This window comes from Dioszegia hungarica (assembly GCF_025882075.1).
Source record: "Dioszegia hungarica strain PDD-24b-2 chromosome Unknown MKK02contig_8, whole genome shotgun sequence".
In the NCBI taxonomy this organism is placed as follows: domain Eukaryota; kingdom Fungi; phylum Basidiomycota; class Tremellomycetes; order Tremellales; family Bulleribasidiaceae; genus Dioszegia; species Dioszegia hungarica.
The window spans coordinates 4,346,635-4,367,775 of record NW_026515770.1 but is presented as its reverse complement, the minus strand read 5'-3'; the positions used below and the strand labels follow the sequence as shown (position 1 = coordinate 4,367,775).

The 21,141-nt window shown below is 57.9% G+C and overlaps 8 protein-coding genes across 8 annotated transcripts; 4 read left to right on the top strand and 4 right to left on the bottom strand.

Moving 5' to 3' along the window:
- Positions 1-28: 28 nt before the first annotated feature.
- MKK02DRAFT_26463 (uncharacterized protein) lies at positions 29-3,890 on the bottom strand (the record flags this gene model as incomplete). The annotated part of the gene is made up of 9 exons (XM_053087200.1): positions 29-111; positions 178-315; positions 374-595; positions 651-2,075; positions 2,120-2,256; positions 2,302-3,080; positions 3,115-3,537; positions 3,638-3,719; positions 3,775-3,890. 9 exons carry the CDS (start codon positions 3,888-3,890, stop codon positions 29-31), a joined length of 3,405 nt encoding a protein of 1,134 aa, XP_052946490.1.
- Positions 3,891-4,357: 467 nt separating this feature from the next.
- Positions 4,358-6,831, top strand: MKK02DRAFT_25208 (uncharacterized protein; the record flags this gene model as incomplete). The annotated part of the gene is made up of 8 exons (XM_053087000.1): positions 4,358-5,047; positions 5,097-5,656; positions 5,765-5,972; positions 6,027-6,072; positions 6,118-6,351; positions 6,396-6,520; positions 6,574-6,669; positions 6,721-6,831. 8 exons carry the CDS (start codon positions 4,358-4,360, stop codon positions 6,829-6,831), a joined length of 2,070 nt encoding a protein of 689 aa, XP_052946489.1.
- Positions 6,832-7,447: 616 nt separating this feature from the next.
- On the top strand, positions 7,448-8,128 carry MKK02DRAFT_45416 (uncharacterized protein; the record flags this gene model as incomplete). The annotated part of the gene is made up of 4 exons (XM_053093405.1): positions 7,448-7,649; positions 7,700-7,913; positions 7,974-8,041; positions 8,100-8,128. 4 exons carry the CDS (start codon positions 7,448-7,450, stop codon positions 8,126-8,128), a joined length of 513 nt encoding a protein of 170 aa, XP_052946488.1.
- Positions 8,129-8,431: 303 nt separating this feature from the next.
- MKK02DRAFT_45415 (flavin reductase like domain-containing protein) lies at positions 8,432-9,328 on the bottom strand (the record flags this gene model as incomplete). Its single annotated transcript, XM_053093404.1, has 2 exons — positions 8,432-9,109; positions 9,167-9,328. The coding sequence occupies 2 exons, from the start codon at positions 9,326-9,328 to the stop codon at positions 8,432-8,434; spliced, it is 840 nt and encodes a 279-aa protein (XP_052946487.1).
- A 256-nt stretch (positions 9,329-9,584) lies between these two features.
- Positions 9,585-10,367, top strand: MKK02DRAFT_45414 (putative negative regulation of transcription by glucose-related protein; the record flags this gene model as incomplete). The annotated part of the gene is made up of 1 exon (XM_053093403.1): positions 9,585-10,367. One exon carries the CDS (start codon positions 9,585-9,587, stop codon positions 10,365-10,367), a length of 783 nt encoding a protein of 260 aa, XP_052946486.1.
- Positions 10,368-10,726: 359 nt separating this feature from the next.
- MKK02DRAFT_25397 (uncharacterized protein) lies at positions 10,727-15,069 on the bottom strand (the record flags this gene model as incomplete). The annotated part of the gene is made up of 13 exons (XM_053087031.1): positions 10,727-10,882; positions 11,000-11,757; positions 11,807-12,013; positions 12,059-12,187; positions 12,232-12,882; positions 12,935-13,376; positions 13,431-13,523; positions 13,602-13,900; positions 13,946-14,375; positions 14,423-14,559; positions 14,608-14,700; positions 14,755-14,905; positions 14,953-15,069. The coding sequence occupies 13 exons, from the start codon at positions 15,067-15,069 to the stop codon at positions 10,727-10,729; spliced, it is 3,663 nt and encodes a 1,220-aa protein (XP_052946485.1).
- Positions 15,070-16,620: 1,551 nt separating this feature from the next.
- Positions 16,621-17,391, bottom strand: MKK02DRAFT_37245 (sorting nexin, putative, required to maintain late-golgi resident enzymes in their proper location; the record flags this gene model as incomplete). Its single annotated transcript, XM_053089605.1, has 5 exons — positions 16,621-16,652; positions 16,702-16,831; positions 16,958-17,083; positions 17,199-17,309; positions 17,362-17,391. 5 exons carry the CDS (start codon positions 17,389-17,391, stop codon positions 16,621-16,623), a joined length of 429 nt encoding a protein of 142 aa, XP_052946484.1.
- A 608-nt stretch (positions 17,392-17,999) lies between these two features.
- Positions 18,000-21,089, top strand: MKK02DRAFT_26349 (uncharacterized protein; the record flags this gene model as incomplete). Its single annotated transcript, XM_053087176.1, has 14 exons — positions 18,000-18,085; positions 18,135-18,165; positions 18,215-18,364; positions 18,407-18,541; positions 18,595-18,736; positions 18,789-18,980; positions 19,029-19,147; positions 19,185-19,306; positions 19,360-20,004; positions 20,060-20,145; positions 20,192-20,293; positions 20,345-20,494; positions 20,547-20,674; positions 20,736-21,089. The coding sequence occupies 14 exons, from the start codon at positions 18,000-18,002 to the stop codon at positions 21,087-21,089; spliced, it is 2,442 nt and encodes an 813-aa protein (XP_052946483.1).
- Positions 21,090-21,141: the final 52 nt, after the last annotated feature.

Below are 21,141 nucleotides of genomic sequence, written 5' to 3'. Positions count from 1 at the left end.
CTCCGATCCCATGCCCCAAAACTCCCCCTCATCGGTACTGGCCCCCATACTGATTTTGCTGCCCCGCATACGGATTGTATCCCGTCATCTGCGGCCCCATCATCCCCTGTCCTTGCTGCTGCTGCCCCTGGAACCCCGTCATCTGCTGCCCCATCATCCCCATCCCCATCCCTATACCCATCCCCGTCGGCTGCATCCCCATACCGCCCATCATGCCCATTTGCTGCGGCATCATTCCCATTCCCGTTTGTTGGGGCATCATGCCCGGTGCGCCGTTATATCCAGTCGTCAATGGTCGGAGAGCATCATATTTGCCTATCTCATCAGCTTTGCCCTTGACACCCGCCACATGCGGCGGGGACAACTAGCTCACCTGAATCCTGCGGCCGCTGTTCATCCGGCTTACCAAAGTCCTGCCTCTTCATCGCGGCAAAGATATTCCCCGGGGCAAACTTATCACCCTGCGGTTGTTGCTGCTGCTGCTGCTGGGGCGGCGCAGGTGGGCCCATATTGGCGATACTACCGAATGTTGAGCTGGCCTGTTGGTGCATGTTTTGGCCGAACTGCTGCTGAGGTCCAGCCATTCCAGTGAACGCTACCGTTGTCAGCTTAGTCCCCACTTTACTAAAAGCAAACTCCACCAAGCTCACCAGGTTGCAGCTGCCCATACCCTTGCTGGAACCCCGCCGCGTACCCCGTCTGCTGCGGCATCATCCCATACCCTGTCGCCTGGGGCATCATACCCTGCTGGCCCATAGGCGCCGGGCTTCCGCGTGTGGGAACAAACACGCCAGTCTGACTCGGCTGGAGCGGGTTGAGCAACCCCTCGTTGCTCGGGACGGGCGCGAGTGGGCCGCGCGGCGCATTCGGGTTGTTCATCATCATTTGGGACATGGGCTGACCGGTCCCTTGTTGGCCGAGACCGTATTGCGCCGAGTTGGAGAAGCCCGTTTGGTTTGGCTGCATCTGGGATTGACCGAACGACCCGCCGGTACTGTTGGATTGCATACCGGTTTGGGCTGGCCGAAGGGCCTGGATCTGCGCAAAGAGCGAGTCGGTACCGGATGATCCGGACGTGGCTGCCCGGTTGCCATTGACGACAGGAGGAAGAGCGGCCGGGGCAGGTGTAGAGGCGGGAGGAGCCGGGCTGGCGGGTTTAGAGCTGGGCTTGATGGTCCACGCATCGTCATCAAAGCCAGCAATGAGCTGTGCGGGCGCAGGAGCGGCCGGCTTCTCCTGCTTTGGCGGCGGGGGCGAAGGTGAGAGAAGGACCGGTGAAGGCGCGCTATCCCCAGTGTTCATCTTGCTGAGTTGATCGCCCGCCGCTGCGATCGCCGAAGCATCCACCGTATCCGTCCCTTTCCGCTCTGGCCGTCCCCTCCGTGTATTGTTGGCCAACTTGCCACTTGGACCCGTAAAGAGCGCGGGGGGAGGTTGAGGAATAGGTCCCTTCCCGCCCGACCGCTCATAGTCCTGCAATTGCCGCGCGTAATCCTCGTCCTGCTTGATCTGCGCCTCCTGCTCAGGCGTCTTCTTGGCGAAGCGCACCTGGATCTCCTTGCGCACCCGGATGACATCCCCCTCCTTCAGCCCCAGACTCCGCAGCGTCGACGGTTCCAGGTCAGGGAGCAGTGTCTCGTCAATCCGGTCCCGCTCAAAGTTGGCCGCGTACCGCGTACAGTCATCCATCGAACAGCCGGCCTCCAGGAAGAAGGCAAACCAGTCGAATCGCGGTTTCCGGGGTTTGGGCTGTTCCATCGCGGCAGCAGGTATAGGCTCCTCGCCCCGCGCCCGACTCTCCTCGGAACGGGATGATTGGCCCTTCCGCGGCGTTCGGCCGAGGGGCACATCATCGTCCTCGGGCTCAGCTGCAGCCCGGCGCTGCTGCCGCCGTGTCTCGTGCCGCTTGATCATCTGCACGTCCTCCTGGCTCATTTTGTCGATAGGGACCTCGATGATGACGCCGTTGGTCTTGTGCAGCCGGATCTTGTTGCCATTGAGACCGAGGTATTCCGCCTCCACCTTGAACTGGCCAGACTTGTCGCTCCATACGCGGACACGGCCAGGATTGGGTTCTGCTCGTCAGCTCTGCCCAGACATCATGTGACACTTCACTCACTCGGCCGGCTATTCTCTGGTGGGCGGTCTGGCGGTGCTCGTCCCCTGTCCGGCAGTCTCGCGGCGGCTGCAGCAACATCGTTAGCAGATGGCCGCTTGGCGATCTTTGGCGGTGCCTGATGCCTCGCTACTTCCCTCCTGTATAATCAGCTCAATTCCCCTTCGCGTGATACTCCGACTCACCGCCGAGCAGACAGTTCCTCTTGGTGAACCTCCTCCTCCTGCATTCTCGCCTTTTGCTGCGCAATCGACCTCTCCACTTCCCTCCTCTCAAGATCGAGGGCAATCTGCCTGTCCTCCTCCTCCTGTACTTGCTTCGCCCTTGCCGCCTTCTCAATCGCACGGCGCTGCTCAGCCTGCTTGCTCCGCTCCCTCTGCCTCTCGGCATCAAGCTGGCGCTGAGCCGTAGCCTCCTCCTCTGCCCTCCTCGCCTCTTCCTCCTCGTCATCTTCGTCATACCCCGCTGCGGCGGGGGCGGACCCCTCGCCGATCTGGATATACTGCGCCGGGACGACTCCTTCTTGCCCTCGCGAGTTACGCACGAGCCACCACTCATCGTTCTCCTTGTCGACGACCGTGACAATGTCATTCTCCTTGACGTTCAATTCGTCCTCGCCTTGCGCGTCAAAGTCGTAGAGGACCGTAGCGGGTTCGCCGGAGCTGGCCGCTGGGGCGCGCGCAGAAGCGGCGGAGGAGGTGGGTGCGAATCGGACAGCTTTAGGCTCGTAGTCGTCCGAGTCGGCTGCTCCTTCCGCTGCAATAGTCTGCAGAGCCTCTCCCGCAGCCTCTTTCGAAGTCTCCAGCTTGGCCAGGATCGCTTTGGCCGTGTCGGATCCGCCGCAGTGGAAGTGGAGCGGAGCGGGGAGAGAAGAGATGGAGAGCTGGATCTCCTTGCTCGACACCGAAGATACCGAGTCGAGATCTGTAATTGAGATCTGCTGAACAGGAGACTGCCATGTCAGCTTGGTCAAACTTTCGAGTTCTCGGCTAGCTCACCTTATCCGTGTCCGAAGCGAAGAACACCGCTCCGTTCCCCACCCCCAGCGTCCCCTTCTTCTTCTTCTTCCCCTCCATCTGCGACACACTCCACGTCTCCACCTTGTCCTTCAGCTTGAGCTGTCTCTGTCGCTCAGACGCCTCGCGCTGCCGGATATCAATCGCTTCCTGCTGCCGCTTTTCCTCGAGATCCGCCTCGGCCTCGGCGGCGTCGGCCACTTCGACCTCCTGCGACTCGTCCAGCGGCTCGCAGTATGTCCGTGGGACGAAACCGAGTGTTTCTGCTCCGCCCTCCACGCGGACGAGGAGCCAGTCCTCTTCGACAGAGAATACTTGGAGGACGGCGTCTTCCTCCATCGAGAGCTCCTCGGCTGTGGTCGAGGTGTAGGCGTAAAGGGCGCGAGTGCTGTTGATTGGTGGAAGCTGACTGTCAGCTTGGTCCTGGCGTCGTATCGCTGAGATCGAGAGCACAAGGCGGAGTAGGCCCGATATATGAATGGTAATGAGAAATGAAGGCACTCACTTCCTCAACATAGCTAACGGGAATCAATCCCACTCCGCCCTCCTCATCCCCGTCCTCATTCTTCAGTTTGGCCTTCCACCAACTGCTCTATCAGCTCCGGTCCGCATCTCCCTTTGCTTATGCTCTCCGGGACTCACTCCTCATCTTCCTTCTCGATAACATAGGCAATCTGATCCTCTTTGAGCGCAAGCTCAGTCTCGGGGTCCTGAGCTTCATAGTCATACAAAGCCTTGACGACCGCTACGTACGCCATGGTGAACCGAGGCAAGTGCGGAGGAGGTCCGGGCGTCAAGGGCTTGCTGGACGTCCTTTTGAGATGTCGGTATCAGCGGATAGCTATCCTCTACAGGAATCGAGCAGCTAGATGTTTGCGCTGATAGCTGATGTCTAGCTGTTACTGTGCCAGTAGATAGCCGGTGATGATATAGATAGCAGAGAGGGGGTGGCATTGGCCATCTCATGCGGTCAGGGTCCGCAGTCAAGCAGCGGAGTGACGTAACCGGCTGAAATTTGATTCCGCGCACTGCTGCAATCTCATCCCAAACGTTCTCTCCTGCTACAGCTTTAGCTTGTGTCTTGCCTGTAGACTAAACATCTTGACCTAGCCAGCTACTCATATCCATCCATCTCGCAGGGGTATCACTCGGAAGGTATAGATCTCCCGGATCCGCCTTTCGAATCTCACCCCCGGCGCTGTAGCTCTGGCTTCGCACAAGCGCCATGTCGTCCGTTCCCTCCGGCCCCTCCAAACCGTCCCGCCCCCTCGGTGCACCCAAATCAAGTGCCAAATCCACCTCCTCCGCCCAACCAGGCGGCACCACCCCTGCACAAATACCACGCAGACACGCCGGTGCCGTCCCCGGTATCGCGCGCGCCGCGTCCAATCTCCGCCAAGCCGCTCCGAGCGCAAATTCCTCCTCCGGGTCAAGCGCCAGTACAGGCGCCAATGCCCTCGCCTCGCTTCCCGCTCATCTTCGGCACCTATCCACCCCTCGCATCCCCTCTCCTCTGGGCAAGGGGACGCCTGCGCGGAATCTCAAACAGTCGTTCCCGGTCCGAACGTCCAAAACGACCGAGCGGCATGTGTTCTTACCCGAAGACCCGCAGTTGGCGCCCTTGCCGGCGTCGCCCATGGGCAGTCAGGTGAATCTGCTACCACCTCCGAGGGCGGCGCATAGTCACCGGGAAAGAGAAAGGGAGAGTGGGCGGAAAGAGCAGGCCATCCCGACTCAGAGCGATGAGCGGAGTGAGGCGGAGAAGATGACCAAGAGGGAGAGGGAGGAGGCGAGGTTGCCTCGGTTGACGGCGTACACCACGGCAGAGGGGTACCGGTTGAAGCTGCTCCAGGCATTCTTGAAGCGAGAACATGGAGTTGGGGTGGTCAGGGTATTTGATGATTGTCTTTACGCTGTAAGCTTTTTGTTTCGCAGAGCCATGTTCCAGCCCGCTCATATGCTAGGTGTACAATCTCCCCCTCTTACCCGGATACGGTGCATCCACCAAGATTCGTTCCTCCCCTGCGGTCAAATCTCCCGGCGGTGTATCCCTGCTTGAACGGATGACCCAAGCCGAGGATCTGGGATACGACGACTCGTATTTTCCCCAGACGGACGATATCGAGCGGGACCCCCATATCTCCATGGATGATCCATCCGAGTACATACTCTCCCACTCCCCACCTACGGACGTCGGCCGGATGTCTTCGCTGGACGAGGAGATTTCTGACGGACAAGGAGGGGACATCGACCGCTCGGACCGGCTGGATCGGCTCGAAGATATCCAGGATGGCCTGGACAGCGGGTCACTCCCTGCGGAGCCTACAAGTCCTGAGCGCCGACGCGTGAGGATCGCAGAGGAAGCCACCCAGATCCAGCTGGGCACGCACCTCTCTCCTGACCGGGCCGGGTTCGAGCATATCCCCTCGACCGCGCTATCGCCGGATGACCTACCCTCCCACCCCCCTCATCACACGGCAGACCAACTCGAGGCGGAGCTAGAGAATCTGCTCGAGTCGCCTCAGTCCGCTGAGCCGCCCCAGCTCGTCCGGTCCGCTTCGCACCCTCCTCCCGTACAACACTCACGACCCACCGCTATGCCCCCTCGGTATCCCCTGACACATACCCGGAGCCAGCCGACGCTTAGAAATCGGAGGAGGAAATCGCATTCCACGACGAACCAGATCGCAGAGGCGGTGTTCTTCTCGTATGGTGTTTCCATCTTTTTTGGGTTCCAGGAGGACGAGGAGCGCGCGGTCATGGAGGATATCGATGCGGCGGGGGGCTGGATAAGGGGGCTGGGTGAGGATGATTGGGAGGTCGAGGAGTTCCACTATGCGGTAGGTTGAGCTATTTTGCGGCGACTGTGTTGCGTCCAGAAGCTGATAATTTAGTATGACTCGGAAGCCGAGTATCCCAGAATTTACAACGACATGTTTAGTAAGTTAACCTCCGTGTAATTTGATGCACAGGCTGACGTCACAGCGTTCAAATCACACTCGCATCTGTTCAAACTGTCCCTCTCGCACGCTATCGCCCAATCAACAAAACTCAGCATCTACGAATCAACAATGCAGGAATCGCTCGCGCTCACTTCGTCTTTCCCCAAAGAACTCAGTATCACCGGACATCTCCAGTTGAAGCGGAGGGAAGCGTTGAAGATGACGGGTCGATTGTTCAAGTTGAGGATGGATGTCAATCTCATTGGGGGTATCTTGGGTGAGTCTGTCTCGTATTCGATGCAGACCGTTACTGATAATCAGATACACCAGAGTTGTTCTGGTCGGAAGCATCCTTGTTCCCGCTGTATGAAGCCATCCGGGAGTATCTTGAGATCGGACCCCGTGTACAGGTGCTGAATGACCGGCTGGCTGTAGCTGGCGATCTGGTAAGCTACTTCGCTCTCTCGGAAACTTGGCTGAGCAATCGCTGACGGCTCAGCTTGAGATCATACACGAGTATATCGAAGAACGAGCGACAAATCGGATCAACTGGATCATTATTTGGCTTATTATTGTCGCGTGCATGGTCGAAGCTGTAAGCTGGTTACGTCTCTGGTGGAACATGGCAGAGAGCTGACGAGGACAGGGAGAAGTGCTTGCGCGAGTGGCATTCCACAGTCTGCCTCGGCAAGAAGGGGAGTTCCTCATTGTCAAAGGCACGAGGGCATTGTGGGGTGCGGCAATGGGCAGCGTGTAGTGCATTCCGTGTTGTAGATCTAGATGCAGGATGGTGTAGGCTTAGCGTCATTTGAGTGATCGGCGCACTAGCCCGTTGTGCTACTGCCCTAGTCGAGTAGTATCCTCGGCATTCCTCGCCGCCGCACCTGACATGTGCAAGCTGATCCAACCTAGATCTAGATCTTAAAGTGATCTTGGCTGTCGCCGTCTTCCCGCTCATTAAAACCAGGCGCCACGCCGAGAATGGGTCATACTGACGTCATTACCCCCGAAAAGGCGTCCGGATCCGGATTTCTGCCTTGTGCGTCAACAAGTGAAACCACCTTCTGGAATCTGCTCTCTTTCGCTCTCTTTCTCTCTTCTACATACCGCATCCATACCTATCAGCTTCCAGCTAGAGACCATCACCCCAGCCTCATACACTTTCCTGCTCTTTTCTCATCAGGTGCGTCATTACTCCCTTTCCCCTGCAGATCAAAGGAGGTACATAACCTTCCCCCAAACTTTGAGCTCGGTCTCAAAATCCCCCTCCCTTACTTTCCGCCACTCACATTCCCACCCCAGTCCCCACTTGCACTTGCACTTGCACTTGTACATAGCAGCCATCTGACACCGCCAGCCACACTCCAAGCACAATGGCCAACGAACGCGCAGTCCGCCTGACCCACTCGATTCTCTTCACACTCATCACCCTCGCTTCTATCGTAGCGCTCGCCATCTCGGCCTCGCTCGTGGCCAACTACAACAACTATGGCTACCCACCCGTCAACACAAATGCGTACCGGGACCGAATCAGGATCTGTCTGGCCGCTAGTATCTGGACCACCTTCATCGGTTGTAAGTTACCGCGAGCTGTCCCGCCCGGAGCCAAAAGCTTACGTTCTCAGTGGTCCTCACCGTCGGATTCCAGGTGATGGGCACCAAGGTCGCCTTTGGTATCCTGACCCACCTTATCCCCCTCATCATCGCCTTCATCCTCTTCATCATTGGCGCTGGGTCCCTCACTGCCCTGACCAACGGGACCGACTGCGGTTCCGCCGAGGGTGGTTTCGACAGGTGCAACATCGTCAAGGGTCTTGTCGCTATCTCCTGGATTGACACGTGAGCTCGCCAGCCTCTTCTGTCCGTCCAGGTTCTTTAGAGATGCAGCTGACATGGCAGCATCTTTGTCCTGCTCGCCCTCATCTTCGTCTCGGTCCTCGCTATCAAGGCTCGTGGCGGCTTCGGCGGTGAGTTCGATTGATCCCGACTATCGCATACAGTCAAGGGAAAAGCTGACAACCATAGCTCGCAAGTCGACCCTCTACGACGCATAAGACAGTCGGGAAGAGTTTCCAGTCGGAGGAAGGGAGGTGGAGTGAGAAGAACGTGGCTCGCGAGGGAAGTGGAATGTCATAGGGAGTATACAAGCCTTATAATCAACCCACCATCAGCAATGCAGCATCTGCACGATCCGCTCTGGCTCAGCATCTCCATTCTTCGCCTTGGGGACCCATCTAACCTATTAATACAGGGAAATCGACTGATCGTGCGGCTCCATTGCGACTAACAACCACACTGAGCAAAGCTCCGAAGCTATAGCTGAAGCTTCATACCATATATGAAGTGCTATGCCTATGTCAAGTGGACTTGACTATGTAGCTACCGTCGTCCTCGTCCTCTTCCATGCGCTCGACTCCCACGTATGACTGCTTCAGATGCAACAGTGGTTCCACTCCCTCCGACCCAGGCAACACATCCAGCACTCTGCAGATAAACAGCTCCGAACCCGCCTGATATCCCCCTGTCCCCACTTCTGCCTCTTGCACCCCATCTACACTCCCTTCGACTCCCATACCGCCCCTCCTCCCCGCCGGTCCAGCCTCGACATCGCACATATCCCTTAATGGCATCGAGCTGACCACCTCGCATGTCAGCGCGCCAAGCGCATCTCTCAGAGAAGGCGGATAAGAGTCTTTTGGGGGTAGCCACTCGTCCCGAGCGAAGATGTCCGACTGGTCTGGGAGACGGGACGACAATGCGTCGGCTATTGGACGATTGGACCGACAGAGGAGGGAGACGGTGAGCGGTATTCTCGCCTGAGCGGCTTTGGGCGCTGTCTTGCCTGGGGGCGATTTGGGATGTGAGGAAGTAGAAGAGGAGCGGAGGCAGTCTGCAAGTCGAGACGGGAGGCGGAGGGAGAAGGCGACGAGCGGGTGGGGGTGGAGTGTGAGGGAAGTGAAGGACGTGAGGGTCGCTCCGTGATAGGCGGACGAAGAGGAGGGGGAGGTATTGCGGGCTGTAACGATAGCTACGGGCTATTGGGTCAGCTCAGCCTGTAGACCGAATGCTCGAACAGGCTCTAGCGGACGTACTTGAGGGACGTTGCGCATGACTTCGCGCAGACGGGTTGAGACATCGTCGCAATCGCCCGAGCTGGTCGAGAGGAATCGCCGCTTCCTGCCGATTGCAACGAAAGGGGTGGAGATGGTGGATGAGCTGCTCTGTAAGCGGCAGAGACAAGCTGGGGGCTTCATAGCCGAGAGATATGGCTTCGTTGTGTGGACGATACTTAAGACGAAGAGGTCGGGCAAAGATCGACAGTTCAAGGAGGCATTCAGGCACGGATGGGCTTCCACGTGGTAAGTCCAGACATCCTGCAGCTGTTGTGCGTGAGCTTCCCCTTGTCAATCGTCTCTTCCAGGCCACAGCAGCGCAGCGCGGCACACAGAGCGTCCTCAGCCAGACTACTCCTCGACGCGATTAGAGCTACCCCCGCTTGCCTTCGCCAAGATGCGGAAAGGCGCGGGCATCTCTGCCCTCTCACGGCACTCCCAAACCGCCTCCTCCTACTCCACCCTCTCCAGCAGCATCACCGCCTCCCAGCTCTCCACGCTCGAATCGTCCCTCTCATCCTTCAAAGACCACCTCCTCGTCTTTGCCCGAGAGCACCGGCAAGACATCCGGAAAGACCCGGCATTCAGACATCAGTTCCAAAAGATGTGCGCTGCGATCGGGGTGGACCCCCTTGCTGGCGGGGGCGGACCAGGCGGGGGCGGAGGTGGAAAGGGGAAAGGGTGGTGGACTGAAGTCCTGGGACTAGGGGAATGGCAGTACGAGCTGGCGGTGCAGGTGGTGGATGTCTGCGTGTCCACCAAGGAGGGGAACGGGGGAATGATCGCCATGCCTGATCTCATCTCCAGGGTGGAGCGGCTCCGGACGGGCGGCAGGGCAGATACGGGCGGCGCCGAAGTGACAGAAGAGGATATCCTGCGGTCACTGGACCTCCTCAAACCGCTCGCGGCGGGATACACGACCCATTCTATCGCGGGGACGACGTTCGTCCGGTCAGTCCCGAAAGAGCTGGATACGGACCAGAGCCTCCTGCTTGTCCTCGCGAGCGATGCGGGCGGAAGGTTGACGGAGAGGGGAGTGATGCAGACGACGGGATGGTCGAATGTGAGGGCGAGGACGGTGCTGGAGGATTGTGTGATGCGGGAGGGACTGGGATGGGTGGACGAGCAGGGAGACGAGAGGTGCGTGTGGGTGATAGCAGCGGTGGACTTTGGGTCGTAGGCGGTAGGCCACCATTGTAGCAAGACTATCTCGTCGCCGTATACTATCCTAGATATATATACCAGTTGTACACGTAGACAGTTGTAAGATATCTAGCATCAAGGCGATATAAGTCACAACGGAGGGCTACATCTGACGCTATCAAATGTCCATACTTTGCAGATATCAAAAGCTACTTACTTCCCTATCGACTACTGCATCGAGCACCCCAAGATCTTCTCGTTCTATCGGCCCCCTATCAACGTGCACTTCTGACAAATGTCCATTTCTGATCCCCTTCCTTCCCTGCCCCCTTGAAGTCCCTGCTTCCCAGAATGACCTCCCCGTTCCTCACCGCCGTGCTCCTTCCGCCTACTCCGTCATCTGTGATCCTGCGATACCGGCGTCCTCCTCCCTTCTGAATCCAGCTGCAAGCTCGTGCGACCCCGGTCATCCGGCCCTGGGCTACTCGGCGCCGACCCTCTTGAAGAATTCCTACTCCCATTCCCCGCACCCTGGAACGGGCCTCTCCAATGCTGCTGCTGCTGCTGCTGCCCTTGCTGCTGCTGCTGCATTTGCTGGTGATGTCCCGATCCCGTCGGCGAGGTCATCCCCGATACGTTCAGATTCAGGCTCTGCTGCGAGCCCGAGACGCTACCGTGATTCGAGGGGATGTACGACTGTGGCCGAGTCGCCGAAGAGGAATGCTGGGCGTAGGTATTGGAGTTGGGGACGGAGATGCCCATGCCGATGTTGGAGGGTGGGGCGGGGACGCGGAAGTGGGAAGAAGGGATAGGGACCGGTCCGGCCCCCGAACCGTTGGGCGGTGGCTGGATGTGCGAGTCGCTCGTGAGGTTCCCCTCGGACCGGTGGTTGCTCAGCCGGGAGTCGCTAGGCCGTTCCCGCATCTGCCCCGACGAGCTCGGTGGGAGCCGAGACGATCCCGATCCCGATCCGCCGCCGCCGCCGCCGCCCGCGTTGCCCGGATTAGGCGTAGGCGGTTGTCCCCTCGCCTGCATGTACTTGCTGCAGTGCCGGTGGATCTCCTTGGGCGGGAGGTCCAGGTCCTTGGCGAAGATGTTGAAGATATTTTCGTCAATGACGAACCGGAGTTCCTCGGGAACAGCATAGTACTCGTCCTGGTTCTCCAGCATGTCCTGGACGGCGGTGATGGCGATAAAGGATTCGTCCCGGGCCGCATTGGCGCCTTTGGCGTAGAGGATGGAGGGGCAGATGACTGTTGCGAGATTGCCGAGGTCCATCCGCGAGCCGGTCTCCTCGTCCTTGTACGAAAAGGAGGCGACCCATTTGAGGAAGACGAAGAGGACCTCCATCGTGTCGCGATTATACCGGGGCAAGAGGCAGATGAGGAGGTGTAGACATCTTTGCCGTTCTTCAACAGATTGGAACGCTAAAACCGTAAGCTAGCTTTTTACACGGGTGCGCAGTCTAAGGCTTACAAGCAGCAGCGCAGAACAGCTTGTGCAGCTTGAACGTCAAGAGCGGATCCGGCAGCTCGCGCAGGAACCGCTTGAGTAGCGCCGCAAGCTGGACCGGGTTCTCTTCCGACAGATTGACCTGCGTCGAGTCTTTATCGAGCGCCTCGCTGATTTGCTGTAATCGCCGGATGTTGCCGTTCTTTCGGAAGATACCCTCCACGGCCATGTCTATTGGATCAGCATCGCCCACAATGCACGATTGGATCAGCTCACCCATTTGCCGCATCGTAGCAATCATCTCCTCGATGAACTCGGGTACTCTGAGCTGGGCATTCGACGCGCCCATCTGACTATCCGATCCGGTCCGCTCGACCAGAATCTCCAGCGGAACATTGAAGACGCCTGGTAATCAGCCCAGATCCCGCAGTCTGTTCCGAGAGACTCACCCTTCTTCTTCTGCTTATCCTTGACATTCCCCTTGAAAATCTTGTTCCACCACTGATTCTTCCTCACATCCAGCAACTCCAGCACCTCATCCAGCTCAATCAAATGCCCCAATCCCGACTTTTGCAGAGCAAGCAAAGCAAAGTGTTTGAGTATGAGCGACTGAAGCTGGTTCAGACCCGCCAACAATGGTCGGCGACTGCTTTGGTCATGACCGCCCAGACGCCGCGTCTGGTCCGCGAGCATCGGGATATCGCCGAGCGTAATGGCGTCGTCCTCCTGCATCGCCTGGTGCGTCTGTAGCTGGTCGACGATCTCGGGCGGTAGATCCGTATTGTTGTCGTTGACAATCATGACGCTGGTGTTGTTCCGAGCGAAAGCGGGACGGATGACATCGACCGTGGCTGATCCAGGAGGGTCGTCTTCCGTGAGATCGTCGGCAATGATCTTGGGTGGGGAACCGTCTTTTGCACGAGCAGACACTACCCGACCGTCCTCGTTCGCTATCCTGCCGGCGGGAGATTCGACGACCGTGGAGCGTTGAGGCAGACGAGCGGTAGAGGAGAGCTTGCGATCGAGGGTAACGACCGACTTCATCCGCTTCACGTCAAAGCCGGGTGCGGTGACGATATCCTCCAGGCCATGGTCGCGAACTACGAGGTCAGCTCTGACGGTTTATACCACCACAAGTACTATCCAACTCACCACTTGGCAGGTTGTGGTGTATCCTGAAGTGTACATACAGCCGCCTCAGCGCAATATGCAGCAAGAAAGCATACTGCTCGAGCCTCGAGACACTCTCGAACCCATCCTTCGACGTCCGTGTCTGATGCTTGGTGCAGTAGATCGTGGACGGAGGAATGGGCAGCTCGAACACAAAGTCCCGTACTCTCGGCGCCGCCCGTTTTGGCCTGGAGGGCGGGACGAGCGATCCCTCTTCCCGAGACTGGGTATCCTCCGATTCTTCCCCGATGGGCTGGACCGCCCGATCGCCGCAGACCGCACACTGCACACAGGGGGAGTGCCACCTGTCAAACATGCCGAGTCGGATGCAGTCCTCTTCGATGGCTTTGTGGCAGTGCGCGCAGCCTTCGGGAGGGACAAAGTCTTCCTCTTGCGGTCCGCGCAGGGTCGTTTCGTGCGTCGCCTCGGGCTAAAATGTCAGCTATGAGCGCGCAGCTCTATGCTTCTCGTCACTCACAGCTAGGCTTCGGTAGCCGTACGCGATACCTTGGGTACTAGGGATAAACCCAGCCGGTCTCCTCGGAAGCGCGTCGATAGCCCGCTTCAACTGCTCCTCATCCGCACCTGAGCCAGAAGCGGGCGTCGCTGTACCGTCTCGGACCACGTCCAGCCTGTCCTGCTGGACCACCTCGGGATAATCGCCTCGTTTCGGTATACTCGGGTCGCTCCCGTCCATACCAAGTAGATTGAGCCGGCCGAGGGCATTGATCATTGCCGTCGCGTGGCCTTGCTCGCGCTCGAGTTTGATCGCCCCGGTGAGCGCTATACGGATGAGGATTTTGAGATAGTGCGCGAGCTGGGTGATGAGGGTGTAGAGATCCTGGTTGTTTGGCTGGGCAGGACCGGTGGGTGAAATTTGCGACATGGTCGAGAAGAGGTTGACGAGCTTTCGGCAGAGTTGCTTGGCTTCGCGGGCGTGTGACATGCCTAACCATCAGCGACACTCTCCTCGATGGTCATGCCATGACTCACCCTTGACGCCCGCGAGAGAAAACTGGGCCTCGAGATCATCAATTACCGCAAACAGCGCCTCCACATGCAAGATGAATCGCTCCGCCAGCAAGACAATCTCGAGCAGATTCCGCCCATTCACAGCACGCAGCATCTCCCCAATCAATGCCGCCGAGCTCTCCTCGTACCCACTCAGGACATGCCAAATCTGGAGTACTTTGGTCTCCATCGCCTCTTGCCTCTCCTTGAGCTCGACAGGGCCAAGATTCTCGGAGAGCGCGGGTGAGGTTGAGGTTGGCGCGCCAGTGACGGCACCGGCGGTAGCCGACGATTGAACCGATAGTTGTGACATGGACATGGCGGGTGTCATTTCGAGGAGGGAGACGGAGGAGGAGACGGCAGAGTTGGCGGGGGTGTTGAAAGTCTTGGAGGCTAGGCGGACATTCCAGAACTAATGGGTCAGAGACGGCCCACCGTACGGCTAGCAGCATAGCTTACCTTGCTGATCATGTAGCACTCGGGATGCCAGCACTCGTCCCTCCCATTCCGGTTCATCTCGACAAACTGCTTCAAGATCGCCGTCTCGCATCCTACGCACTTGACAGCAAAGCGCGTCGAGTAATGGAAGTGACAGTCTAGTCTGTCAGCTGGTACTTCGCTCAAGGTCGGCGGATACAACTCACAGACTTTGCCGCTATGCTCATAGTACGAGTCGTTCGGGCCAAAGACGACATCGCATTCCGAGCAAGTAAAGTGCTCGACGTGATATTTTTCTCCTATTGATATCAGCTGCATGTCCATTTAATGGGCCTTGGTGAGCTGATACTCACCGCAAGCTGTGATGTAGCTAGATCGTAAAGCCAAATTGCACTTTGCGCAGATGAGGTCGAGTCGCGCAAAGTAGTCGCGCTCGCACAGCGGGTACATCCCTTCTGGATCTTCGACGGGGAAGAACTTTTGCGCGACGACCTTGTTACAGTCCTGGAGCATCAGCTTTGTGATGCAGCTATATGCTGAAGCGAGCTCACCTTGCACCTGAAGCAGTTCAGATGATACACCTTCCCCATAGCCCTAACGAACTGCCCGTGCACTACCAGATTACACTGGCCGCAGTACGTCGGGTCCCTTGACCTCCCTACGCGCATATCCTTGTCCCTGCCCGCCTCGCTAGCGGCCTGCACAGAGGAGGTAGTCTCGGTCGCCGCATTCGAGGCGGATAGGGAGTGATGACTCGACTGCGACCCGAGTGGGCGTTCATGCCGATCCGACGCGACTTGGATGTCATTGTGTAGATGATTCTGATGGCTCGAGCGGCGGGGAGGTACCGGTAATTGAGGGGTGGGGAATTGGAGGGATGGGGCGGGATAGAAGGGGTTTCCGGGGGCATGTTGAGGCCGTCCGTCGATCGGTGACCCGCCTTGACTGTGTGAGGCAGCAGCATGTGGGTCTGGCGAGGTGCTCGACCGTATCGGCCCGTTACCCGCTGACGGTGGTCGGAGTGGTCCAGAGACGGGCGCAGAACGCGGTCCCTCTCCATTCCCCTCTGCGACGGACGTGGTGATTCTGGGTAATTTCGAGGTTGTCGAACCCCCTCCTGCCGGCCAGAGGTTCGCGACTCCCTGAGTCCCTCTGCTTCCCATCATCCCTCCCGCCCCAGGCTCGCCGCCGTGGATGACATGACGCGACGACGAGGCGACAGAGGTCGGCGAGTGATTCACCGAGCCTGCGCCTGAATGTCCCGAACGCGCCCTATCCCTATCCTCTGATCCGCGCCTTGATCCTTCTCCTTCCCTTTGTCCATAGCCGTACCCGAGCGACCCGGGACCGTAGCTCGACGTGGTACCCGTGGGCGGACCAGGGGATGTCAATACCCCATTGACATTCTGTTGTACGCGTGGATCCCGGTCCATTGAGGATCGCGGCGTTCCCCCTCCTCCGCCTCCGTCTCCACTGGTACTTCCACCCGCCGTCCGAGGCGTAGGCATCGCGATGCGCGATTGTGATCGACTGGGGCTCGACATGGCGCGAAAAGAGGCGAATGTGGGTAGTGTTGACAAGCAGGTATGTGGTGGGTGCGGTAGCTAGGACCCCCAAATGAAGCTAAGGAGAGGCGGGTGCGCTTTGCTGCCGGCAGCGTTGACGCTACGCCTCAACGGTGTTTCGACGGTGTTATGCCTCGCGTATGCTTCATGTATAGATCCTGAAGGGATGCTGCGTGTATATGCGGAGCAGGACAGAGTGTATGCTAGAGGGTACAAGACGAGATGTAGCTATAGAATAGCTGGCAGGGCAAAACAAGGCCCGGCGCATGGGGCACGGCGGCGGTGGTGATGGAAGCAAATATCAAAGGCACCAAGTCCGAGTCGCGTGGCACATTGGGGCGGGGGTTCTACAGCTGTTCTCAGGCCTTGCTTTACATTGAGGCGTTGGCCAGTGGCGGACTGGGTAAGAGAGCGCAAAGGGGCAGGCTTACTCCGAGTCGTTCTGACAAAGAACAATCTAGACTTTGTGACTTCGGGCTGACGGGGCGGTGCAAGCCGAACCGGAATACCGCCGGATCTGCCCCAGCGAGCGAGCTGCACCCACCGCCTCAGGCTTGCCGACAGCAAGAGGGAACAATGATACAGTGAGTACATTTCCGGTCTCGAGATAAGTACACAAACGTCCACCACCCATACTACCGCCCATGACCTCGCTCAAGCCCACTGCGATTTCTCCCACGTAGGATCTGCCGTATCAGCTAGTCATGCGACACCTCTTCTAGAAAGATTGCTCACCCTGCAAGAAGGCGCAAAGCACCTTGCTCCCTGTCTGCAGTAATGGGTGGCCAGCCACAATCTCGAGAAACCGCTGGAGGCCTTCTCGTCGCTGCTCCACCACGTCGTCGGTGAAACGATTTGTGAAGATCTGCCGGATCAGCCTCCATCTCTGCAGGTATACGGAGTTCCGATATGGCAAGCTTATCGATGTTGGCTCGACCGCTGGGACATTTGAAGCCAAATGACGGGGATTGATGCGGAGTGGACGACCTACTTTGCCTGGCAGAGCGGGGATGTTGACTCTGGTAGACTCGCGTTCGAGGATGTCTCGGAACACCTCAAAGTCAGAGTATCGTCTTCTGACCACGGAATGCTTGAGCTTGAAAGCGGGTATGTTGGTCTGAGGTGTCAGCTCTGGACTGATCTGAAGCGGTAGTGGCTGGATCCAGACAGCCGTTGGGATCCTCAAAGGACCTTGCTCCCCGTTTATACGGACATGTATAGCTGAAACTCACCATGCAGACGATCTCGTAGTCCGTGTACATCTTCCGTCCGACCCCGTGGGTCATGGGTTTCCGTACCTCTATTTCGAGGAAACTCTCGGGTACAGCATACATCTCGTCAAACTATAGGCTGTCAGCTCTTCGGCTCGGAACGTATATAGACACCTAAGCTCACCGTCTGCGGTCTTCCGGCCAAACGTGCCATATCAGAGAAGGTCATACGCTGAGACGACTCCGTCCGTGCAAACGGGGAGTGTGTGACCTCGACTGGACGGTCAGTATCGCTTCTCCTCCTTGGCCGTTTGCTGCAAGCATAGGCAGACCAGCGGTCTTAGAGCACAGCGTGCCTTACTTGGTGGAGACGATGATCCCTGTCCTGCAGAGCCCTGTCCTGACTGGAAATAATCTGCCAAGCGTCAGCACGACCCAGCGAGAGATAGCGATGAAAGGACGACCACTCACCCCTTGACGGTGATTGCTGCGCTTGGTTCATATTGGCTGGAGTACGAGCTTTCGTACGGCTTGGTGATTGTGGCTGCGGTGTATCGTGCGATGGATATTGATAGATGTGTTCCATAGGGAAGGTGTAAAGGAGATAGCTGACAGAGGTCAGTGCTGCTGCTGGCTGCTGCCCATTCATCACCTCACGCGAGAGGTGGTCAGCGGCGATCACCGCCATCGTAGCGTCAGCGGGGTCCCCAGCATTCCTCATGTCTCCCCTCGCCTCACGCCTCACTCACTCAACGTTCAAGCAGCTATACTTGTCACTTCTTCCTCCTATCTTGAACATACCACAGGCCTTACATCACGAAAATGGCTACATCCACTCACTCATGCGAGCATATCGAAAAAATCGCTCAGTACCTTCGACCCCCAAAGCTCTCTGAGCAAGTTCATCGGTATGTTCCCCTCGTCCGTCTGAAGGAATGCGGTGCTGATCAGGTTTAGCGAAGAATGTACGCTTTGCTTTGATGGACAGGTCAGCTGAGAAAGCCAGCCCGTAGCTCATACACAGCTGATAGCCGCAGGATGACCCCGAGGGCGTTCTCGTTTGTCTGCAATGCTTTAACGGCGGCTGCTTCGGGGAGGGCCGTCGACATGCCTACCTTCACCACGAGAAGGCAAAGCATCCCGTCGGGCTCGTGGTGAAGCGGACCAGGAAGGAGCCGAAGAAGAGGGTAAGCTTCTGCGTCCCCTGTAGAGCCCAAGCTTATAGGTAGGACTCGCTCGAGCCGCCTCAAAAGAAGCTCGCTATCTCCGCTCCGTCCGATGAGGAGCTCTATTCCTATGCAACCCACCTGGTCTGCTTCGCTTGTTCTCCAGTCGGCCAAGCTATTTCGTCCGACAATGCTCAGGTGAGCTGTGGTGCGCGGACCAGAAACCGACATCGGCCTTAGCTGATCATTAGGTCAACGACACGGTCACATCCATCATGCGAGCCATGTCTTCTGCCCAGCAGTCCGAGGTCAAAGCGTGGGAAGAGGAGATCCTCGCCTGCGAGCATACCTTGACTTTGGAGCAGACACCATTCATCAACCCAGAAGATCCCCGTAAGCTTATTGGTCTGCGCGACAGTGTTCCGCTGCGCTAAAGCTGACTAAGCAGTACCGACCCAATGTACCGAATGTTCTCTTACCGGTAATCTCTGGCTCTGTCTCGTCTGCGGTCTGGCTCATTGCGGGAGGAAGCAGTTTGGCGGTCTGGACGGGAACGGACATGCCTTGAAGCACAAGCAGGAGACGGAGCATGCGGTGGCGGTGAAGCTCGGCACTATCACCCCGGAGGGCACAGCAGGTAAGCTAAGCTTGCGAGATGTGGTTCGACAGAGCTGATCATGAATAGATCTCTACTGCTACGCCTGCGATGATGCCAAAATCGACCCCGAGCTTGCTACGCACCTGGGCAATCTGGGACTGGACGTTGGCGGTCAAAGCAAGACCGAGAAGACAATGACGGAGCTGGTACGTTGTTCCGGGCGGACGTTCAAGAGCGATACAGCTGACTCTGTGGAATATCGACCACAACCTGAAGTTTGACTTCTCGATGACAGGAGATGACGGCAAAGAGTTGCAGCCGGTCTTTGGAGAGGGTTTGACGGGTCTGCGGAATCTGGGAAACAGGTCAGTTGTTGGGTCGTCTCCTTCGACGATGTACACAAAGCTGATTCGCTTAGCTGCTATATGGCCTCTGTTCTCCAGACGCTGTTCGCCCTCCCCTCCTACCGCGAGCGATACCTCAGCGAGGCCGCTCGCTCCCACCAGCAAACCTGCGACAAGCCCCTTCCCGCCGAATGTCTCGAATGCCAGATGCTCAAGCTCGCCGACGGGCTCGTCACTGGCCGGTACTCGAGACTCGCCCCTGCCCCTCCTCCTTCTCACTCGCAGTATGACACCCCGGAACCGCCAAAGTTCCAAGAGGGAATCCGTCCTGTTCAATTCAAGACCCTCATCGGGAAGGGACACGAGGAGTTCTCCACCATGCGTCAGCAAGACTCAGAGGAGTTCCTCCAGCACCTCCTGGACAAGTTGCGCGGGGAGGCCAAGCGTCAAGGAAGGGATATCAGCCGCGAGCCGACCGAAATCATGCGGTTTGCGATGGAGCAAAGGCTGCAGTGTCTGGGTTGTGGGAAGGTGGGGTACAAGGAGGAGGCGGTGGATCTGGCGAGTCTGCCGGTTGAGGCGGTGGAGAAGGGAGTTACGGACGAGGGGAAGAAGCTTTGGGAGGGGCAGAGTCTCGAGGGGTGTCTGAAGGCCTTGTGCGAGAAGGAGACGATCGAATATGCGTGTGCGACGTGCGATAAAAAGACTGCGGCTGAAAAGTGAGCAAGAATCTCCCGCTGAAGGTCTTCACGGTGGATCCAGCTGAGATCGCAGATCGACGATGTTCAAGACGTTCCCAGATCTGCTTATCCTCCACATGAGGAAGTTCCAGCTCGTCAATTGGGTTCCGACCAAACTCGGTGAGCTAACCAACACCTGCGCTATGCGAGATAGCTGACATGTCAGAAATACCCGTCCAGGTCGGAGACTGGCTCACGCTTGACGACCTTCAAGGCAAGGGCCGACAAGCTGGGGAGGGCGAGTTAGACCTTGATGTGGCGCCTGCTTGTAAGCTTCCTGCCACCTCCTCGATCGAGATTGGCATAGCTAACATGATAGCGACTGGACCCGACGTTGATGCCGGCGCCGTCGCGCAGCTCGAAGCCATGGGCTTTCCGACCGTCAGATGTCAAAAGGCGCTGTTGGCGACGGGGAACAGTGGGGCAGATATGGCCATGTCTTGGTTGTTTGAGCACATGGAGGATGCAGGTGAGCTTTATAACCCGTCGCCGTCGCGGTACCGAAGAGCTGACTTGTACAGACATCGACGACCCTATTCCTGCTGTCTCTTCTGCAGCTGCTTCTGCCGGACCGTCGGACGATCAGATCAGCATGATTGCCGATATGGGCTTTACGGCCAACCAGGCCAGAAAGGCTCTAAGAGAGAGTGTGAGCTAGATCTCCGATCTCAGCTTCGTGCTTACAATAAGAAGATGAGCTGATGGGCTAGGATGGCAATCCCGACCGAGCGATCGAATGGCTCTTCTCAAACCCCGATGATCCAGGGGAAGACGCCGCGGCCCCCATCGCTTCGTCCGGGCCCGGCTCCACCTCCACCCCGGGCTCCGATGCCTTGCCCGCAACATACCGCCTCAAAGCCTTCATCTCGCACAAAGGCCCCTCGGTTCACTCGGGACACTACGTCGCTACGATTCGACAGCCGCAGGCGGGTCTGGCAAGCGCGAGCGGGGAAGGCGAGGATGAGTGGGTGCTGTACAATGATGAGAAGGTGGTCAGGGCGGGTGCGGGCGGTGGGGAGGAGATGAGGAGCTTGGCGTATCTGTATGTGTATGAGAGGGTGTAGATGCCTGGGGGAGGAGTGAGTACAGTCAGTCCGAGGTGATATACGCTTGGAG